General features: G+C 43.8%; 1 protein-coding gene across 2 annotated transcripts in view; it reads right to left on the reverse strand.

Annotated features, from left to right (window-relative positions):
- The window catches only part of LOC110508036 (voltage-gated potassium channel subunit beta-1), a 264532-nt gene that overhangs the window by 94653 nt on the left and 145460 nt on the right, over positions 1-24419 (reverse strand). For both annotated transcript variants that reach the window (XM_036964964.1, XM_036964965.1), the window contains exon 2: positions 2198-2241. In XM_036964964.1, coding sequence (XP_036820859.1) covers positions 2198-2241 — 44 coding nt within the window. The remainder of the gene's footprint in view (positions 1-2197; positions 2242-24419) is intronic.

A 24419-nucleotide genomic window follows, 5' to 3' on the forward strand; every position in this document is an offset into this window, starting at 1 on the left:
TCCCAGCGGTATATACAGTTGAAGTGGGAAGTTTACATACACCTTAGCCAAATACATTTAAACTCAGTTTTTCACAATTCCTGACATTTAATCCTAGTAAAAAGTCCCTGTCTTAGGTCAGTTAGGATCACCACTTTGTTTTAAGAATGTGAAAGAATGTGAATAATAGCAGAGAGAATTATTTCTTTCAGCTTTTATTTATTTCATCACATTCCCAGAGGGTCAGACGTTTACATACACTCAATTAGTATTTGGTAGCATTGCCTTTAAATTGTTTCAACTTGGGTCAAACGTTTCGGGTGGCCTTCCACAAGCTTCCCACAATAAGTTGGGTGAATTTTGGCCCAATCCTCCTGACAGAGCTGGTGTAACTGAGTCAGGTTTGTAGACCTCCTTGCTCACACACGCTTTTTCAGTTCTGCCCACAAATTGTCTATAGGATTGAGGTCAGGACTTTGTGATGGCCACTCCAATACCTTGACTTTGTTGTCCTTAAGCCATTTTGACACAACTTTGGAAGTATGTTTGGGGTCATTGTCCATTTGGAAGACCCATTTCTGAACAAGCTTTAACTTCCTGACTGATCTTGAGATGTTGCTTCAATATATCCACATCATTTTATATCCACATAATTTTCCACCCTCATGATGCCATCGATTTTGTGAAGTGCATCAGTCGCTCCTGCAGTAAAGCACCCCCACAACATGATGCTGCCACACCCGTGCTTCACGGTTGGGATGGTGTTCTTCGGCTTGCTAGGCTCCCTCTTTTTCCTCCAAATGTAACGATTGTCATTATGGCCAAACAGTTCTATTTTTATTTCATCAGACCAGAGGACATTTCTCCAAAAAGTAAGATCTTTGTCCCCATGTGCAGTTGCAAACTGTAGTCTGGCTTTTTTATGACGGTTTTGGAGCAATGGCTTCTTCCTTGCTGAGCGCCCTTTTGGGTTATGTCGATATAGGACTCATTTTACTGTGGATACAGATACTGTTGTACCTGTTTCCTCCTTCAAAAGGTCCTTTGCTGTTGTTCTGGGATTGATTTGCACTTTTCGCACCAAAGTACGTTCATCTCTAGGAGATAGAACGCGTCTCCTTCCTGAGCGGTATGATGGCTGTGGGGTCCCATGGTGTTTATACTTGCGTGCTATTGTTTGTACAGATGAACGTGGTACCTCCAGGCATTTGGAAATTGCGCCCTATGGTTTGAAACAGACTTGTGGAGGTCTAAATTTTTTTTCTGTGGTCTTGGCTGATTTCTTTTGATTTTCCCATGATGTCTAGCAAAGAGGCACTGAGTTTGAAGGTAGGCATTGAAATACATCCACAGGTACACCTCCAATTGACTCAAATTATCCCAGAAGCTTCTAAAGCCATGACATCATTTTCTGGAATTTTCTGGAACTTGGTGTATGTAACCTTTTCACCCCCTGCATTTGTGATACAGTGAATTGTAAGTGAAATAATCTGTCTGTAAACATTTGTTGTAAAAATGACTTGTGTCTTGCACAAAGTAGATGTCCTAACCGACTTGCCAAAACTATAGTTTGTTAACAAGAAATTTGTGGAGTGGTAGAAAAATGAGTTTTAATGACTCCAACCTAAGTGAATGTAAACTAGTTTTAATGACTCCAACCTAAGTGAATGTAAACTAGTTTTAATGACTCCAACCGAAGTGTATGTAAACTAGTTTTAATGACTCCAACCTAAGTGAATGTAAACTAGTTTTAATGACTCCAACCTAAGTGTATGTAAACTAGTTTTAATGACTCCAACCTAAGTGTATGTAAACTAGTTTTAATGACTCCAACCTAAGTGTATATAAACTAGTTTTAATGACTCCAACCTAAGTGTATGTAAACTAGTTTTAATGACTCCAACCTCAGTGTATGTAAACTAGTTTTAATGACTCCAACCTCAGTGTATGTAAACTTCAGACTTCAACTGTAGTTCCTCAAACAGAAAATCTGCCTGGAAAGTTCTGCCTTTATTTCTTAAACAGCACAGCTGCTCTTCCACTTCTTTCACCTATGAGATGAGCCCAAACGGTGTAGGAGGAAGTTGTACGTGTACCAGTTTTCTATTTCTCCCATTGTGACTAAAGGTAATATTTGTGGAAGGTAAGCTGATCCCAGATCTGTGCAATAGTGCAACTCAGAGCAGCTGATGGGTTCTAAAAAGGTGAGTGTTCTTACCCAGTCCCAAGCACGACACTCTAAGTCCTGATTTCCCCAGGTTCCTGAGGAGAGAAACATACAGTAGAGCTGTTAGTCAATGTTGTTAACGAATCAACTCAGATCAAGATAGAAGGGCAGCTGGCTGTGTGTGTTTCGTGTGTGTGTATTGTTGTGTGTGTGTGATGGTCAAGATTAGTCAAAAGTTCAATTATCACATTAACCCCCAGGAAACATAGGCAGGGAGAGAGATTGGGAAGAGAAGGTAAGGGAAATGGGGATACCTAGACAGTTGTACAGCTGAAATGTTTCTTCTGCATTTAACTCAACCCCTCTGAATCAGAGAGTTGCTACCATATGGTGGGCTGCCATAATCGGTTACTGGCCCAACGCTCTAAACACTAGGTTACCTGCCGCCCCTAGGGAGAGAGAGATTGGGGAGCAGAGGGAGGGAGGGAGGGAGAGAGAGATTGGGGAGCAGAGGGAGGGAGGGAGGGAGGGAGGGAGGGAGGGAGGGAGGGAGGGAGGGATTGGGAAGCAGAGGTAGGGAGGGAGGGAGGGATTTGGAAGCAGAAGGAGGGAGGGAGGGAGGGAGGGAGGGATTGGGAAGCAGAGGGAGGGAGTGAGGGAGGGAGTGATTGGGAAACAGAGGTAGGGGGGAGTGAGAGATTTGGAAGCAGAGGTAGGGATGGAGTGAGGGAGGGAGTGATTTGCAGTGATGTGGGACTGTATGTATTCCTGAGACCGACACGTTGCTAATTCTGACTGAGCCAGACCGACAGACAGAGTTAGATCTCAGTCACATTACATCCTGAGTGAGAAGACAGACAGACAGACAGACAGACAGACAGACAGACAGACAGACAGACAGACAGACAGACAGACAGACAGAGTTAGATCTCAGTCACATTACATCCTGAGTGAGAAGACAGACAGACAGACAGACAGACAGACAGACAGACAGACAGACAGACAGACAGACAGACAGACAGACAGACAGACAGACAGAGTTAGATCTCAGTCACATTACATCCTGAGTGAGACAGACAGACAGAGTTAGACATAATGACGTCTCCTCTCACACAGTGCTGCCAAACGCCTGACACTTTATCCTTGACTACATGGTTATTTCATTCAAACAGATACAGAGAAATGAAAATATGTGTCCGGAAATAAGTCAACAAGCTTAGGTTCACTTCAGATGAGTACACAGGACAGAGAGGTGGAGGGGGGTTGGGAGGTTTCATTGGAAATAATAGTTAGAACACCTAATTGGCTCTGTAATCATCTCATTATGCGCACAGGTGTGGTATGGGAACACTGTTGGACGCAGTGTGTGTGTGTGTGTGTGTGTGTGTGTGTGTGTGTGTGTGTGTGTGTGTGTGTGTGTGTGTGTGTGGCCAAGTGACAACTGGCTAATGGTGGCAGAACCAGCCATAGTTTGATTAGACCCTTAACAGCAAGAACCAGAAAAACAGAGAGTGTTGTCTGTCTGTCTGGCCAACAGGAAGTGATGTCCTCTAATCAGTGTGTGTGTCTCTCCTCTGGTTTTGTGTCATGTTGTGTAACGGCCGACAGGCTGACACTGAGTTATCCTGACGTTCTGTGACATTGCCCATCAGATGGAAATCTCCCTGCTTTATACCCACTCCAACAAGGCAGAGACCTGTAGAACCCGCCTGTGACCAATAACAGAGCAGTAGAAGCCTGCCATGACCAATCACTGACTGATGGAATCAATCAGGTCTCAGTTCTGGTCTCAGACCTGTCATGTCAACTTCCTGACAAGCCGTATACACGGGGCTGACAGGTGAATGACACATGACTAAATAGAAAAGAACAAGCATTTCAAAAATATTTTTATTTGACCTTTATTTAACTAGGCGAGCCAGTTAAGAACAAATTCTTATTTTCAATGACTGCCTAGGAACAGTGGGTTAACTGCCTTGTTCAGGGACAGAACGACAGATTTATTTTACCTTGTCAGCTCGAGGTCAGCTCCAGACACACACTACAACTCATCAGGCACTCATTATCTAGTAGCACAGTTTGACCTGGACACTGCTTTACAATGTGTTAGGTCTTCACCTTCTGCAGCAGTCTAGAACAGTTTGACCAGGACACTGCTTTACAATGTGTTAGGTATTCACCTTCTACAGCAGTCTAGAACAGTTTAACCTGGACACTGCTTTACAGTGTGTTAGGTCTTCACCTTCTGCAGCAGTCTAGAACAGTTTGACCTGGACACTGCTTTACAATGTGTTAGGTCTTCACCTTCTGCAGCAGTCTAGAACAGTTTGACCAGGACACTGCTTTACAATGTGTTAGGTCTTCACCTTCTGCAGCAGTCTAGAACAGTTTGACCTGGACACTGCTTTACAATGTGTTAGGTCTTCACCTTCTGCAGCAGTCTAGAACAGTTTGACCAGGACACTGCTTTACAATGTGTTAGGTCTTCACCTTCTGCAGCAGTCTAGAACAGTTTGACCTGGACACTGCTTTACAATGTGTTAGGTCTTCACCTTCTGCAGCAGTCTAGAACAGTTTGACCTGGACACTGCTTTACAATGTGTTAGGTCTTCACCTTCTGCAGCAGTCTAGAACAGTTTGACCAGGACACTGCTTTACAATGTGTTAGGTATTCACCTTCTGCAGCAGTCTAGAACAGTTTGACCTGGACACTGCTTTACAATGTGTTAGGTATTCACCTTCTACAGCAGTCTAGAACAGTTTGACCAGGACACTGCTTTACAATGTGTTAGGTCTTCACCTTCTGCAGCAGTCTAGAACAGTTTGACCTGGACACTGCTTTACAATGTGTTAGGTCTTCACCTTCTGCAGCAGTCTAGAACAGTTTGACCAGGACACTGCTTTACAATGTGTTAGGTATTCACCTTCTACAGCAGTCTAGAACAGTTTAACCTGCTTTTCCAATGACACTGTAACACAATGAAGAAATGGACACAAGTTAAGAGTGACACGGTCTCTGACATGAAAACACTGTAACCACAGGCCTCACAACCTTGGCCCCACAACCTTGACCTCACAACCTTGGCCCCACAACCTTGACCTCACAACCTTGACCTCACAACCTTGGCCCCACAACCTTGCAACCACAACCTTGACCTCACAACCTTGGCCCCACAACCTTGGCCCCGTAACCTTGGCCCCACAACCTTGGCCTCACAACCTTGACCTCACAACCTTGGCCCCACAACCTTGGCCCCGTAACCTTGGCCCCACAACCTTGGCCCCGTAACCTTGGCCCCACAACCTTGGCCTCACAACCTTGGCCTCACAACCTTGGCCTCACAACCTTGGCCTCACAACCTTGGCCTCACAACCTTGGCCCCACAACCTAATTAGGGTGTTGACCCATAAAATTGTAATTTCATTCCATGTTTGTGATATGATAGACAATAGAGAGAATAATAGTCCAAACCCCTTATGTCTCTACTACATACAGTGGGGCAAAAAAAGTATTCAGTCAGCTACCAATTGTGCAAATACTTATTTTCCACTATGATTTGCAAATAAATTCATTAAAAATCCTACAATGTGATTTTCTGGATTTATTTTTCTCATTTTGTCTGTCATAGTTGAAGTGTACCTATGATGAGGCCTCTCTCATATTTTTAAGTGGGAGAACTTGCACAATTGGTGGCTGACTAAATACTTTCCCCCCCCCCCCACTGTATATAGTTCAACAGTTACAGACAATTTACTCAGATTAGTTAGCGAATAGAATGTCATTACGGCCTTGGTCAAAAAGTGGTCACTGCTCAATAGAACTCAGTCACTGCTCCGTGGGCAGAGCGGAGCTGACTTCCAACGTCAACTGGCAAGCTAGCTAGTGTCGCAACACGGGCCTTTTCTACACTGAACAAAAATAGAAACGCAACATGCAGCAATTTCAAAGATTTTACTTGAGTTACAGTTCATATCAGGAAATCAATCAATTGAAATTAATTCTTTAGGCCCGAATCTATGGATTTCACATGACTGGGAATAAAGAAATGCATCTGTTGATAACAGACACCTTAAAAAAAAGGTATGGGCGTGGATCAGAAAACTTGGCAGTTTCTGGTGTGACCACCATTTTCCTCATGCAGCGTGACACATCTACTTCACATAGAGTTGATCAGGCTGTTGATTGTGGCCTGTGGAATGTTGTCACTTGCTGGATATTGGCGGGAACTGGAACACGCTGTCGTACAGGTCGATCCAGAGCCTCCCGAACATGCTCAACGGGTGACAGGTCTGGTGAGTATACAGGCCATGGAAGAACTGGGACATTTTCAGCTTCCAGGAATTGTGTACAGATCCTTGTGACATGGGGCCGTGCATCAGCAAACCACTCGCTCACACGACGCCATCTCTCCGGTACAATTGAAACCAGGATTCGTCCATGAAGAGCACACTTCTCTAGCGTGACAGTGGCCATCAAAGGTGAGCATTTGCCCACTGAAGTCGGTTATGATGACAAACTGCGGTCAGGTCAAGACCCTGGTGAGGACGACGAGCACACAGATGAGCTTCACTGAGACGTTTTCCAATTGCATGATCCCTCAAAACTTGACACATCTGTGCGATTATGTTGTGTGACAAAACTGCACATTTCAGAGTGGCCTATTATTGTCCCCAGCACAAGGTGCACCTGTGTAATGATCATGCTGTTTAATCAGCTTCTTAATTAATATGACACACCTGTCAGGTGGATGGATTATCTTGGCAAAGGAGAAATTTGCAGATTGAAAGGATGGCTTCTCTCTCCCCACTTCCAGACTCTGTCAGTGAAGAGGTAGAGAGAATGAAAAAGGTGTAGACTTCAAATTATCGCCACACAGTTGGGAGTATGTGTGTGTGAATAAATCACCTTAGTGTGTGTGTGTGTGTGTGTCTCTGTCTCTGTTCCTGCAGTAAACACATACACATACAATCTATTCAAAGCATTCACACACTCCATCTATCTACCCAGCTGAACTTGTTCCCACACAAAACATCCTTTCAACAACTGTAATTCGTTTTATAACCTGACAGATATTTCAGAGTGGTGTCTGGGTAATTGGGTTGGTGTGTAGAGATAGTGGTGTCTGTGTAATTGGGTTGGTGTATAGAGACAGTTGTCAGAGTGGTGTCTGGGTAATTGGGTTGGTGTATAGAGACAGTTGTAAGTGTGGTGTCTGGGTAATTGGGTTGGTGTATAGAGACAGTTGTCAGAGTGGTGTTTGTGTAATTGGGTTGGTGTATAGAGACAGTTGTCAGAGTGGTGTCTGGGTAATTGGGTTGGTGTATAGAGACAGTTGTCAGAGTAGTGTCTGTGTAATTGGGTTGGTATGTAGAGACAGTTGTCACAGTGGTGTCTGTGTAATTGGGTTGGTATGTAGAGACAGTGGTGTCTGTGTAATTGGGTTGGTGTATAGAGACAGTTGTCAGAGTGGTGTCTGGGTAATTGGGTTGGTGTGTAGAGACAGTGGTGTCTGTGTAATTGGGTTGGTGTATAGAGACAGTTGTCAGAGTGGTGTTTGTGTAATTGGGTTGGTGTATAGAGACAGTTGTCAGAGTGGTGTTTGTGTAATTGGGTTGGTCTGTAGAGACAGTTGTCAGAGTAGTGTCTGTGTAATTGGGTTGGTATATAGAGACAGTTGTCAGAGTAGTGTCTGGGTAATTGGGTTGGTCTGTAGAGACAGTTGTCAGAGTGGTGTCTGGGTAATTGGGTTGGTGTATAGAGACAGTTGTCAGAGTAGTGTCTGTGTAATTGGGTTGGTCTGTAGAGACAGTTGTCAGAGTAGTGTCTGGATAATTGGGTTGGTCTGTAGAGACAGTTGTCAGAGTGGTGTCTGGGTAATTGGGTTGGTGTATAGAGACAGTTGTCAGAGTAGTGTCTGTGTAATTGGGTTGGTCTGTAGAGACAATTGTCAGAGTAGTGTCTGTGTAATTGGGTTGGTCTGTAGAGACAATTGTCAGAGTAGTGTCTGTGTAATTGGGTTGGTCTGTAGAGACAGTTGTCAGAGTAGTGTCTGGAGAATTGGGTTGGTCTGTAGAGACAGTTGTCAGAGTAGTGTCTGTGTAATTGGGTTGGTGTATAGAGACAGTTGTCAGAGTAGTGTCTGGGTAATTGGGTTGGTCTGTAGAGACAGAGACAGTTGTCAGAGTAGTGTCTGGGTAATTGGGTTGGTGTATAGAGATAGAAATACAGATGTGCTATCTTAATTTGATCACTGTTTTGTTGCGCAGCAGGAAATGCAACGTGTGGTGTAGTCGAGGTTAAAAAATGCTTCTAACATTTGTCATTTCCACTTTAAAATATCATGCTTGATTTGCCCCAAAGACAAATGTATATCTAGTAATTATAATGCACATCATAATTCATTTTTCCTAGTGCTGCAGGATCTCCTGCTGTGAGAAAGTGGTCAAACTAAGATAGTACATCTATAAGGCAGCGACCTACATGATCTATATTAGAGCTAATCCTAGAGTAGGTTACAGCTAATTACTGATCTAATGAGAGAGACACAGACAGAGAGACAGACAGTCCCGTCCTTCATTTCATTTACAGAGCACCAAAGTTTTTTCCCCATCATTCTTTATATCATTGATCTTGGCTTCATAATACTGTTTCTTCTAGAGGTCGACCGATTATGACTTTTCAACGCCGATACCGATACCGATTATTGGCGGACCAAAAAAAGCCGATACCGATTAATCGGCCGATTTAAAAAACATGCATTTTTAATGATGACAATTACAACAATGCTGAATGAACACTTATTTTTACTTAATATAATACATCATTAAAATCAATTTAGCCTCAAATAAATAATGAAACATGTTCAATTTGGTTTAAATAATGCAAAAACAAAGGGTTGGAGAAGAAAGTAAAAGTGCAATATGTGCCATGTAAAAAAGCTAACGTTTAAGTTCCTTGCTCAGAACATGAGAACATATGAAAGTTGGTGGTTCTTTTTAACATGAGTCTTCAATATTCCAAGGTAAGAGGTTTTAGGTTGTAGTTATTATAGGACTATTTCTCTCTATACCATTTGTATTTCATTAACCTTTGACTATTGGATGTTCTTATAGGCACTTTATTATTGCCAGTGTAACAGTATAGCTTCCGTCCCTCTCCTCGCTCCTACCTGGGCTCGAACCAGGAACACATCGACAACAGCCACACTCGAAGCAGCGTTACCCATCGCTCCACAAAAGCCGCGGCCCTTGCAGAGCAAGGGGAATAACTACTCCAAGTCTCAGAGCGAGTGGCGTTTGAAACGCTATTAGCGCACGCTCCCCGCTAACTAGCTAGCCATTTCACAGTGGTTACACCAGCCATTAGGCTGATAGGCTTGAAGTCATAAACAGCGCTGTGCTTATGAAGAGCTGCTGGCAAAACACACGAACGTGGCATCACTTTAATATTATACTACATGTGAGAGGTTATAGACCTATAGTCAGTGTCCAGATTTCAGTTACTATTCCATTTAACCAATGTGAACTTCAATTAGGAATATTGTGTTTATTCATAGATACAGAGATACTCATGAGCTGCTATCTGGAATGCTGTGCTTGTTATTTATCTGTTAGTTTACCTGGTAAGTTGACTGAGAACACGTTCTCATTTACAGCAATGACCTGGGGAATAGTTACAGGGGAGAGGAGGGGGATGGATGAGCCAATCATAAACTGGGGATTTTTAGGTGACCGTGATGGTTTGAGAGGCAGATTGGGAATTTAGCCAGGACACCAGGGTTAACACCCCTACTCATACGATAAGTACCATGGGATCTTTAATGACCTCAGAGAGTCAGGACACCCGTTTAACATCCCATCTGAAAGACAGCACCCTACACAGGGCAGTGTCCCCAATCACTGCCTTGGGGAATTGGGATATTTTTTAGACCAGAGGAAAGAGTGGTATGATTGGTATGCAGGGTGGTATGCTACTGGCTGCTGTGTGCAGGTTAACAGCTTATCCCGAATAAGACCTTATCCTGGATATGAGCTACTATTTAGAATGAGGGAGCTCTCAGTTTTGTTGTTTTGAAAAGTTTGTTGTTTTGAAAGTGTATTGGAAAGTTCTTAGTAGCTAAATGGCTTCTTAGTTTGGCATCACTCCTGTGCCAGTGGATTTTCACAGGGAATCGTCACTACAATTTGTTTTCTGAGGGAAATATGTGTCTCTAATATGGTCATACATTTGGCCGGAGGTTAGGTTGTGTAGATCAGTTTCCAACTCATTTTGTGGGCAGCGGCCTATGGGAGTGCATCAACGTTTGATTTGTGTAGGAGCTGTTTTGGCCTGTTAGTGTTGTGTATATGTTGTCTGACAATGGTTATTTGAACTCGTTTTGTACACTTGAGGGCACTATATGTTGGGGTCATGGGTCACTGGTCACGTGTGTTTATAGGTAGCACAGGTAACCAAGAAGGTTTAGCACAGGTAACCAGGAAGGCCTCTCTCAATAGCAAGGCTATGCTCACTGAGTCTGCACATTGTCAAAGCTTTTGTTCATTTTGGGTCAGTCACAGTGGTCAGGTATTCTGCCACGGTGTGCTCTCTGTTTAGGGCCAGATAGCATTCCAATTTGCTCTGTTTTTTGGTTGATTCTTTCCAGTGTGTCAAATAGTTATGTTTTCCCATTCTCATCATTTTGTTGGGTCTAAATGTGTTGCTGTCCTGGGGCTCTGTGGGGTCTGTTTGTCCCCTTACCAGCTGGCTCTTTTCTGGATGTTGATAACTAGCGGGTATCGTCCTAATTCTTCTCTGCATACATTGTTTGGGATTTTGAGTTGTACACAAAGTAGTTTTTTTAATGAATTCTGCATGCAAAGTCTCAATTTGGTGTTTGTCCCATTTTGTGAATTATTGGTTGGTGAGTGGACCCCAGACCTCACAACCAGATAAGGTAATGGGTTTTATAACAGACTGAACTTCTCTGACTTGATTGGGATGTTGAGTTTTATGTTCCTTTTGATGGTGTAGAAGCCCCTTCTTGTCTCTCAGATCGTTCACAGCCTTGTTGTTGAAGTTACCTATGGTGTTGATGTCTGAGGTAGTTACAGTTCTTTGTGTGCTCTAGGGCAACGGTGTCTAGATATAATTTGTATTTGTGGTCCTGGCAACTGGACCTTTATTGGAACACAATTATTTTAGTCTTACTGAGATTCACTGTCAGGACCCAGGTCTCACAGAATACTGGCACAAGATCTAGGTGCTGCTGTAGGCCCTTCTTGGTTGGGGACAGATCTAGGTGCTGCTGTAGGCCCTTCTTGGTTGGGGACAGATCTAGGTGCTCTTGTAGGCCCTTCTTGGTCAGAAGCACCAGATTATCAGCAAACAGTAGACATTTGATTTCCGAATCCAGTAGGGTGAGGCCGGGTGTTGTAGATTGTTCTAGTGCCCTCGCAAATTCTCTCCCTCGCTCTCTCTTTCAGCCATCACCTATCCCATAAATCACATCCTCTATCGCCTTCCCATCTATCCCGTCATCCATTCACTGTCTCATTAAACTCTTACTGCACCCAATTCTATCACAAGTTATTCACCTCTTGTCTCACTCCATCAGTCTACCTGTCAATCACTTTTCTGACTCCATCAGTCTACCTGTCGATGACTTCTCTGACTCCATCAGTCTACCTGTCGATGACTTCTCTGATTCCATCAGTCTACCTGTCATTCACCTCTTCTCTGACTCCATCAGTCTACCTGTCTATGACTTCTCTGACTCCATCAGTCTACCTGTCGATGACTTCTCTGACTCCATCAGTCTACCTGTCGTTCACCTCTTCTCTGACTCCATCAGTCTACCTGTCGATGACTTCTCTGACTCTATCAGTCTACCTGTCGATGACTTCTCTGACTCCATCAGTCTACCTGTCGATGACTTCTCTGACTCCATCAGTCTACCTGTCGTTCACCTCTTCTCTGACTCCATCAGTCTACCTGTCGATGACTTCTCTGACTCCATCAGTCTACCTGTCGATGACTTCTCTGACTCCATCAGTCTACCTGTCGTTCACCTCTTCTCTGACTCCATCAGTCTACCTGTCGATGACTTCTCTGACTCCATCAGTCTACCTGTCGATGACTTCTCTGACTCCATCAGTCTACCTGTCGATGACTTCTCTGACTCCATCAGTCTACCTGTCGATGACTTCTCTGATTCCATCAGTCTAGCTGTCATTCACCTCTTCTCTGACTCCATCAGTCTACCTGTCTATGACTTCTCTGACTCCATCAGTCTACCTGTCGATGACTTCTCTGACTCCATCAGTCTACCTGTCGATGACTTCTCTGATTCCATCAGTCTAGCTGTCATTCACCTCTTCTCTGACTCCATCAGTCTACCTGTCTATGACTTCTCTGACTCCATCAGTCTACCTGTCGATGACTTCTCTGACTCCATCAGTCTACCTGTCGTTCACCTCTTCTCTGACTCCATCAGTCTACCTGTCGATGACTTCTCTGACTCCATCAGTCTACCTGTCGATGACTTCTCTGACTCCATCAGTCTACCTGTCGATGACTTCTCTGACTCCATCAGTCTACCTGTCGATGACTTCTCTGACTCCATCAGTCTACCTGTCGTTCACCTCTTCTCTGACTCCATCAGTCTACCTGTCGATGACTTCTCTGACTCCATCAGTCTACCTGTCATTCACCTCTTCTCTGACTCCATCAGTCTACCTGTCGATGACTTCTCTGACTCCATCAGTCTACCTGTCGATGACTTCTCTGACTCCATCAGTCTACCTGTCGTTCACCTCTTCTCTGACTCCATCAGTCTACCTGTCGATGACTTCTCTGACTCCATCAGTCTACCTGTCATTCACCTCTTCTCTGACTCCATCAGTGTACCTGTCGATGACTTCTCGGACTCCATCAGTCTACCTGTCGATGACTTCTCTGACTCCATCAGTCTACCTGTCGATGACTTCTCTGACTCCATCAGTCTACCTGTCGTTCACCTCTTCACTGACTCCATCAGTCTACCTGTCGATGACTTTTCTGACTCCATCAGTCTACCTGTCATTCACCTCTTCTCTGACTCCATCAGTCTACCTGTCGATGACTTCTCTGACTCCATCAGTCTACCTGTCGATGACTTCTCTGACTCCATCAGTCTACCTGTCGATGCCTTCTCTGACTCCATCAGTCTACCTGTCGTTCAGCTCTTCTCTGACTCCAGTCTACCTGTCGATGACTTCTCTGACTCCATCAGTCTACCTGTCGATGACTTCTCTGACTCTATCAGTCTACCTGTCGATGACTTCTCTGACTCCATCAGTCTACCTGTCGATGCCTTCTCTGACTCCATCAGTCTACCTGTCATTCAGCTCTTCTCTGACTCCATCAGTCTACCTGTCGATGACTTCTCTGACTCCATCAGTCTACCTGTCGATGACTTCTCTGACTCCATCAGTCTACCTGTCGTTCACCTCTTCTCTGACTCCATCAGTCTACCTGTCGATGACTTCTCTGACTCCATCAGTCTACCTGTCGATGACTTCTCTGACTCCATCAGTCTACCTGTCGTTCACCTCTTCTCTGACTCCATCAGTCTACCTGTCTATGACTTCTCTGACTCCATCAGTCTACCTGTCGATGACTTCTCTGACTCCATCAGTCTACCTGTCGTTCACCTCTTCTCTGACTCCATCAGTCTACCTGTCGATGACTTCTCTGACTCCATCAGTCTACCTGTCGTTCACCTCTTCTCTGACTCCATCAGTCTACCTGTCTATGACTTCTCTGACTCCATCAGTCTACCTGTCGATGACTTCTCTGACTCCATCAGTCTACCTGTCGATGACTTCTCTGACTCCATCAGTCTACCTGTCGTTCACCTCTTCTCTGACTCCATCAGTCTACCTGTCGATGACTTCTCTGACTCCATCAGTCTACCTGTCATTCACCTCTTCTCTGACTCCATCAGTGTACCTGTCGATGACTTCTCTGACTCCATCAGTCTACCTGTCGTTCACCTCTTCTCTGACTCCATCAGTCTACCTGTCGATGACTTCTCTGATTCCATCAGTCTACCTGTCATTCACCTCTTCTCTGACTCCATCAGTCTACCTGTCTATGACTTCTCTGACTCCATCAGTCTACCTGTCGATGACTTCTCTGACTCCATCAGTCTACCTGTCGTTCACCTCTTCTCTGACTCCATCAGTCTACCTGTCGATGACTTCTCTGACTCTATCAGTCTACCTGTCGATGACTTCTCTGACTCCATCAGTCTACCTGTCGATGACTTCTCTGACTCCATCAGTCTACCTGTCGTTCACCTCTTCTCTGACTCCATCAGTCTACCTGTCGATGACTTCTCTGACTCCATCAGTCTACCTGTCGATGACTTCTCTGACTCCATCAGTCTACCTGTCGTTCACCTCTTCTCTGACTCCATCAGTCTACCTGTCGATGACTTCTCTGACTCCATCAGTCTACCTGTCGATGACTTCTCTGACTCCATCAGTCTACCTGTCGATGACTTCTCTGACTCCATCAGTCTACCTGTCGATGACTTCTCTGATTCCATCAGTCTAGCTGTCATTCACCTCTTCTCTGACTCCATCAGTCTACCTGTCTATGACTTCTCTGACTCCATCAGTCTACCTGTCGATGACTTCTCTGACTCCATCAGTCTACCTTTCGATGACTTCTCTGATTCCATCAGTCTAGCTGTCATTCACCTCTTCTCTGACTCCATCAGTCTACCTGTCTATGACTTCTCTGACTCCATCAGTCTACCTGTCGATGACTTCTCTGACTCCATCAGTCTACCTGTCGTTCACCTCTTCTCTGACTCCATCAGTCTACCTGTCGATGACTTCTCTGACTCCATCAGTCTACCTGTCGATGACTTCTCTGACTCCATCAGTCTACCTGTCGTTCACCTCTACTCTGACTCCATCAGTCTACCTGTCGATGACTTCTCTGACTCCATCAGTCTACCTGTCGATGACTTCTCTGACTCCATCAGTCTACCTGTCGATGACTTCTCTAACTCCATCAGTCTACCTGTCATTCACCTCTTCTCTGACTCCATCAGTCTACCTGTCGATGACTTCTCTGACTCCATCAGTCTACCTGTCATTCACCTCTTCTCTGACTCCATCAGTCTACCTGTTGATGACTTCTCTGACTCCATCAGTCTACCTGTCGATGACTTCTCTGACTCCATCAGTCTACCTGTCGATGACTTCTCTGACTCCATCAGTCTACCTGTCGATGACTTCTCTGACTCTATCAGTATACCTGTCGATGACTTCTCTGACTCCATCAGTCTACCTGTCGATGACTTCTCTGACTCTATCAGTCTACCTGTCATTCACCTCTTCTCTGACTCCATCAGTCTACCTGTCTATGACTTCTCTGACTCCATCAGTCTACCTGTCGATGACTTCTCTGACTCCATCAGTCTACCTGTCGATGACTTCTCTGATTCCATCAGTCTAGCTGTCATTCACCTCTTCTCTGACTCCATCAGTCTACCTGTCTATGACTTCTCTGACTCCATCAGTCTACCTGTCGATGACTTCTCTGACTCCATCAGTCTACCTGTCGTTCACCTCTTCTCTGACTCCATCAGTCTACCTGTCGATGACTTCTCTGACTCCATCAGTCTACCTGTCGATGACTTCTCTGACTCCATCAGTCTACCTGTCGATGACTTCTCTGACTCCATCAGTCTACCTGTCGATGACTTCTCTGACTCCATCAGTCTACCTGTCATTCACCTCTTCTCTGAGTCCATCAGTCTACCTGTCGATGACTTCTCGGACTCCATCAGTCTACCTGTCCATGACTTCTCTGACTCTATCAGTCTACCTGTCGATGACTTCTCTGACTCCATCAGTCTACCTGTCGATGACTTCTCTGACTCCATCAGTCTACCTGTCGTTCACCTCTTCTCTGACTCCATCAGTCTACCTGTCGATGACTTCTCTGACTCCATCAGTCTACCTGTCATTCACCTCTTCTCTGACTCCATCAGTGTACCTGTCGATGACTTCTCGGACTCCATCAGTCTACCTGTCGATGACTTCTCTGACTCCATCAGTCTACCTGTCGATGACTTCTCTGACTCCATCAGTCTACCTGTCGTTCACCTCTTCACTGACTCCATCAGTCTACCTGTCGATGACTTTTCTGACTCCATCAGTCTACCTGTCATTCACCTCTTCTCTGACTCCATCAGTCTACCTGTCGATGACTTCTCTGACTCCATCAGTCTACCTGTCGATGACTTCTCTGACTCCATCAGTCTACCTGTCGATGCCTTCTCTGACTCCATCAGTCTACCTGTCGTTCAGCTCTTCTCTGACTCCAGTCTACCTGTCGATGACTTCTCTGACTCCATCAGTCTACCTGTCGATGACTTCTCTGACTCTATCAGTCTACCTGTCGATGACTTCTCTGACTCCATCAGTCTACCTGTCGATGCCTTCTCTGACTCCATCAGTCTACCTGTCATTCAGCTCTTCTCTGACTCCATCAGTCTACCTGTCGATGACTTCTCTGACTCCATCAGTCTACCTGTCGATGACTTCTCTGACTCCATCAGTCTACCTGTCGTTCACCTCTTCTCTGACTCCATCAGTCTACCTGTCGATGACTTCTCTGACTCCATCAGTCTACCTGTCGATGACTTCTCTGACTCCATCAGTCTACCTGTCGTTCACCTCTTCTCTGACTCCATCAGTCTACCTGTCTATGACTTCTCTGACTCCATCAGTCTACCTGTCGATGACTTCTCTGACTCCATCAGTCTACCTGTCGTTCACCTCTTCTCTGACTCCATCAGTCTACCTGTCGATGACTTCTCTGACTCCATCAGTCTACCTGTCGTTCACCTCTTCTCTGACTCCATCAGTCTACCTGTCTATGACTTCTCTGACTCCATCAGTCTACCTGTCGATGACTTCTCTGACTCCATCAGTCTACCTGTCGATGACTTCTCTGACTCCATCAGTCTACCTGTCGTTCACCTCTTCTCTGACTCCATCAGTCTACCTGTCGATGACTTCTCTGACTCCATCAGTCTACCTGTCATTCACCTCTTCTCTGACTCCATCAGTGTACCTGTCGATGACTTCTCTGACTCCATCAGTCTACCTGTCGTTCACCTCTTCTCTGACTCCATCAGTCTACCTGTCGATGACTTCTCTGATTCCATCAGTCTACCTGTCATTCACCTCTTCTCTGACTCCATCAGTCTACCTGTCTATGACTTCTCTGACTCCATCAGTCTACCTGTCGATGACTTCTCTGACTCCATCAGTCTACCTGTCGTTCACCTCTTCTCTGACTCCATCAGTCTACCTGTCGATGACTTCTCTGACTCTATCAGTCTACCTGTCGATGACTTCTCTGACTCCATCAGTCTACCTGTCGATGACTTCTCTGACTCCATCAGTCTACCTGTCGTTCACCTCTTCTCTGACTCCATCAGTCTACCTGTCGATGACTTCTCTGACTCCATCAGTCTACCTGTCGATGACTTCTCTGACTCCATCAGTCTACCTGTCGTTCACCTCTTCTCTGACTCCATCAGTCTACCTGTCGATGACTTCTCTGACTCCATCAGTCTACCTGTCGATGACTTCTCTGACTCCATCAGTCTACCTGTCGATGACTTCTCTGACTCCATCAGTCTACCTGTCGATGACTTCTCTGATTCCATCAGTCTAGCTGTCATTCACCTCTTCTCTGACTCCATCAGTCTACCTGTCTATGACTTCTCTGACTCCATCAGTCTACCTGTCGATGACTTCTCTGACTCCATCAGTCTACCTTTCGATGACTTCTCTGATTCCATCAGTCTAGCTGTCATTCACCTCTTCTCTGACTCCATCAGTCTACCTGTCTATGACTTCTCTGACTCCATCAGTCTACCTGTCGATGACTTCTCTGACTCCATCAGTCTACCTGTCGTTCACCTCTTCTCTGACTCCATCAGTCTACCTGTCGATGACTTCTCTGACTCCATCAGTCTACCTGTCGATGACTTCTCTGACTCCATCAGTCTACCTGTCGTTCACCTCTACTCTGACTCCATCAGTCTACCTGTCGATGACTTCTCTGACTCCATCAGTCTACCTGTCGATGACTTCTCTGACTCCATCAGTCTACCTGTCGATGACTTCTCTAACTCCATCAGTCTACCTGTCATTCACCTCTTCTCTGACTCCATCAGTCTACCTGTCGATGACTTCTCTGACTCCATCAGTCTACCTGTCATTCACCTCTTCTCTGACTCCATCAGTCTACCTGTTGATGACTTCTCTGACTCCATCAGTCTACCTGTCGATGACTTCTCTGACTCCATCAGTCTACCTGTCGATGACTTCTCTGACTCCATCAGTCTACCTGTCGATGACTTCTCTGACTCTATCAGTATACCTGTCGATGACTTCTCTGACTCCATCAGTCTACCTGTCGATGACTTCTCTGACTCTATCAGTCTACCTGTCATTCACCTCTTCTCTGACTCCATCAGTGTACCTGTCGATGACTTCTCTGACTCCATCAGTCTACCTGTCGATGACTTCTCTGAATCCATCAGTCTACCTGTCGATGACTTCTCTGACTCCATCAGTCTACCTGTCGTTCACCTCTTCTCTGACTCCATCAGTCTACCTGTCGATGACTTCTCTGACTCCATCAGTCTACCTGTCATTCACCTCTTCTCTGACTCCATCAGTCTACCTGTCGATGACTTCTCTGACTCCATCAGTCTACCTGTCGATGACTTCTCTGACTCCATCAGTCTACCTGTCGATGACTTCTCTGACTCCATCAGTCTACCTGTCGTTCACCTCTTCTCTGACTCCATCAGTCTACCTGTCGATGACTTCTCTGACTCCATCAGTCTACCTGTCATTCACCTCTTCTCTGAGTCCATCAGTCTACCTGTCGATGACTTCTCGGACTCCATCAGTCTACCTGTCCATGACTTCTCTGACTCTATCAGTCTACCTGTCGATGACTTCTCTGACTCCATCAGTCTACCTGTCGATGACTTCTCTGACTCCATCAGTCTACCTGTCGATGCCTTCTCTGACTCCATCAGTCTACCTGTCGTTCAGCTCTTCTCTGACTCCAGTCTACCTGTCGATGACTTCTCTGACTCCATCAGTCTACCTGTCGATGACTTCTCTGACTCTATCAGTCTACCTGTCGATGACTTCTCTGACTCCATCAGTCTACCTGTTGATGCCTTCTCTGACTCCATCAGTCTACCTGTCGTTCAGCTCTTCTCTGACTCCATCAGTCTACCTGTCGATGACTTCTCTGACTCCATCAGTCTACCTGTCGATGACTTCTCTGACTCCATCAGTCTACCTGTCGTTCACCTCTTCTCTGACTCCATCAGTCTACCTGTCTATGACTTCTCTGACTCCATCAGTCTACCTGTCGATGACTTCTCTGACTCCATCAGTCTACCTGTCGTTCACCTCTTCTCTGACTCCATCAGTCTACCTGTCTATGACTTCTCTGACTCCATCAGTCTACCTGTCGATGACTTCTCTGACTCCATCAGTCTACCTGTCGTTCACCTCTTCTCTGACTCCATCAGTCTACCTGTCTATGACTTCTCTGACTCCATCAGTCTACCTGTCGATGACTTCTCTGACTCCATCAGTCTACCTGTCGATGACTTCTCTGACTCCATCAGTCTACCTGTCGTTCACCTCTTCTCTGACTCCATCAGTCTACCTGTCGATGACTTCTCTGACTCTATCAGTCTACCTGTCGATGACTTCTCTGACTCCATCAGTCTACCTGTCGATGACTTCTCTGACTCCATCAGTCTACCTGTCGATGACTTCTCTGACTCCATCAGTCTACCTGTCGATGACTTCTCTGACTCCATCAGTCTACCTGTCCTTCAGCCTCAAGTCAACAAGTCTTTACAGAGCTGTGGTACGTGCTCTCAAAATACACACATAGAAATGAGAGAGAGACAGAGAGAGAGAGAGATCCTCTGATATGGGGTGTTCAGTCACTGGACCTATATTAGATTTACCACAGCGGTGTAGTAATGACCTTCTTTCCCCAGGAGATAAGAGCTCTCTGAAATGGAAAATGTCAGTCTCAGTGTTCTGTGCCAATGCTCAATCTCTGTTATGAATGTGTGTGTGTGTTTGTGTGTGTGAGTGTGAGTGTGTGTGTGCGTGAGTGTTTGTGTACATATGTGTGTGTGTGCCCATGTGTGTGTTTGTTTGAGTGCGTGTTTGCGTGCATGTGGAAGCATCACTTTAAGCCAAGGAGCAATCTCTGGCTGGCATCATACAGGGTCTGTATAAAGGAGTAAAACATACCCTCCCTGTGTATAAGGGTCATGAAAACATCTGTACACCAGAGACCCAGCCAAGCTAATAACACCTATATAGAACCCAGCTCTCTCTTTCATTTGATACTTATACTGTGGAGGAGGGATGGGGTGTAGGTGTGTGAGAGAGAGAACAGATTTACGTTGACACATTCCTCTGCTCTCTCATTTCAGATGGATCACAACTCTCAACACCTGCCACTGTTTGCCATGGCAAGAAACAAATACTATTATATGAAATATAGAATATAGAATATGGAATATAGAATATATCATATGGAATGTGGAATATAGAATATACAATACGGAATATGCAATATACAATATGGAATATAGAATATATCATATGGAATGTGGAATATAGAATATACAATACGGAATATGCAATATACAATATGGAATATAGAATATATTATATGGAATGTGGGATATAGATTATATGTAAACAACCTGCATTTACAGCTGTTCTCTGAGACACATAATGACAAAAACACACAATTTCTCTCTCTCTCTCTCTCTCTCTCTCTCTCTCTCTCTCTGTCTCTCTCTCTCTCTCTCTCTCTCTCTCTCTCTCTCTCTCTCTCTCTCTCTCTCTCTCTCTCTCTCTCTCTCTCTCTCTCATAAACACACACATCCTTAGACACATACTGAATGTGTGACCCCATTTCTCACCTACATTACTGTCTGTGTGTGGGCACTTCTGTAAATGTGTAATTTCAGCAGCAATGAAACAGGAACAGTGACTCCCCCTTCTGTTAGACTGCTTCATAAAACAGCCTCTTTACTGTAACTATGCTTAATACCCAAGGCGATATCCATCTTCCTGTTTTAACAGCGGCCCAGGCCCAGACACAGAATCAATTGTCCTCCCATTGTGAATAGGGTATTTTAATAGAACCCCGATCTTTCCACCTCCATGTTCTCTATGGGATAATTAGGCACTAGGCTGAACGATGTTAGTGATCGGCTTAAACAGTCTGATGGATGACCATGGTGTTTGGCAGGGAGACAATACCTCTCCTGCAGATATCTTAGGCTCTAGCCAGCGTATGCTCTCTAGAAATGCTGGTTCTGTATATTTCCGTTTTGTAATTGCAGTGAAAATCAATGTAGCTCTACTCTCTACGGAACAACAGTTATAACTCTTTACTGTCTATGGAACAACAGTTATAACTCTTTACTGTCTACAGAACAACAGTTATAACTCTTTACTGTCTATGGAACAACAGTTAGTACTCTTTACTGTCTATGGAACAACAGTTATAACTCTTTAGTGTCTACGGAACAACAGTTATAACTCTTTACTGTCTACGGAACAACAGTTATAACTCTTTACTGTCTACGGAACAACAGTTATAACTCTTTACTGTCTATGGAACAACAGTTATAACTCTTTACTGTCTACGGAACAACAGTTATAACTCTTTACTGTCTACGGAACAACAGTTATAACTCTTTACTGTCTACGGAACAACAGTTATAACTCTTTAGTGTCTATGGAACAACAGTTAGTACTCTTTACTGTCTACGGAACAACAGTTATAACTCTTTACTGTCTACGGAACAACAGTTAGAACTCTTTACTGTCTACGGAACAACAGTTATAACTCTTTACTGTCTATGGAACAACAGTTATAACTCTTTACTGTCTATGGAACAACAGTTATAACTCTTTACTGTCTACGGAACAACAGTTATAACTCTTTACTGTCTGTGGAACAACAGTTATAATTCTTTACTGTCTATGGAAAAACAGTTATAACTCTTTACTGTCTATGGAACAACAGTTATAACTCTTTACTGTCTACGGAACAACAGTTATAACTCTTTACTGTCTGTGGAACAACAGTTATAATTCTTTACTGTCTATGGAACAACAGTTATAACTCTTTACTGTCTATGGAACAACAGTTATAACTCTTTACTGTCTACGGAACAACAGTTAGTACTCTTTACTGTCTATGGAACAACAGTTATAACTCTTTACTGTCTACGGAACAACAGTTATAACTCTTTACTGTCTACGGAACAACAGTTATAACTCTTTACTGTCTACGGAACAACAGTTATAACTCTTTACTGTCTACGGAACAACAGTTATAACTCTTTACTGTCTATGGAACAACAGTTATAACTCTTTACTGTCTACGGAACAACAGTTATAACTCTTTACTGTCTACGGAACAACAGTTATAACTCTTTACTGTCTACGGAACAACAGTTATAACTCTTTAGTGTCTATGGAACAACAGTTAGTACTCTTTACTGTCTACGGAACAACAGTTATAACTCTTTACTGTCTACGGAACAACAGTTAGAACTCTTTACTGTCTACGGAACAACAGTTATAACTCTTTACTGTCTATGGAACAACAGTTATAACTCTTTACTGTCTATGGAACAACAGTTATAACTCTTTACTGTCTACGGAACAACAGTTATAACTCTTTACTGTCTGTGGAACAACAGTTATAATTCTTTACTGTCTATGGAAAAACAGTTATAACTCTTTACTGTCTATGGAACAACAGTTATAACTCTTTACTGTCTACGGAACAACAGTTATAACTCTTTACTGTCTGTGGAACAACAGTTATAATTCTTTACTGTCTATGGAACAACAGTTATAACTCTTTACTGTCTATGGAACAACAGTTATAACTCTTTACTGTCTACGGAACAACAGTTAGTACTCTTTACTGTCTATGGAACAACAGTTATAACTCTTTACTGTCTACGGAACAACAGTTATAACTCTTTACTGTCTACGGAACAACAGTTATAACTCTTTAGTGTCTATGGAACAACAGTTAGTACTCTTTACTGTCTACGGAACAACAGTTATAACTCTTTACTGTCTACGGAACAACAGTTAGAACTCTTTACTGTCTACGGAACAACAGTTATAACTCTTTACTGTCTATGGAACAACAGTTATAACTCTTTACTGTCTATGGAACAACAGTTATAACTCTTTACTGTCTACGGAACAACAGTTATAACTCTTTACTGTCTGTGGAACAACAGTTATAATTCTTTACTGTCTATGGAAAAACAGTTATAACTCTTTACTGTCTATGGAACAACAGTTATAACTCTTTACTGTCTACGGAACAACAGTTATAACTCTTTACTGTCTGTGGAACAACAGTTATAATTCTTTACTGTCTATGGAACAACAGTTATAACTCTTTACTGTCTATGGAACAACAGTTATAACTCTTTACTGTCTACGGAACAACAGTTAGTACTCTTTACTGTCTATGGAACAACAGTTATAACTCTTTACTGTCTACGGAACAACAGTTATAACTCTTTACTGTCTACGGAACAACAGTTATAACTCTTTACTGTCTACGGAACAACAGTTATAACTCTTTACTGTCTACGGAACAACAGTTATAACTCTTTACTGTCTATGGAACAACAGTTATAACTCTTTACTGTCTACGGAACAACAGTTATAACTCTTTACTGTCTACGGAACAACAGTTATAACTCTTTACTGTCTACGGAACAACAGTTATAACTCTTTAGTGTCTATGGAACAACAGTTAGTACTCTTTACTGTCTACGGAACAACAGTTATAACTCTTTACTGTCTACGGAACAACAGTTAGAACTCTTTACTGTCTACGGAACAACAGTTATAACTCTTTACTGTCTATGGAACAACAGTTATAACTCTTTACTGTCTATGGAACAACAGTTATAACTCTTTACTGTCTACGGAACAACAGTTATAACTCTTTACTGTCTGTGGAACAACAGTTATAATTCTTTACTGTCTATGGAAAAACAGTTATAACTCTTTACTGTCTATGGAACAACAGTTATAACTCTTTACTGTCTACGGAACAACAGTTATAACTCTTTACTGTCTGTGGAACAACAGTTATAAT

This window comes from Oncorhynchus mykiss, chromosome 27 (assembly GCF_013265735.2).
Source record: "Oncorhynchus mykiss isolate Arlee chromosome 27, USDA_OmykA_1.1, whole genome shotgun sequence".
Lineage (NCBI taxonomy): Eukaryota > Metazoa > Chordata > Actinopteri > Salmoniformes > Salmonidae > Oncorhynchus > Oncorhynchus mykiss.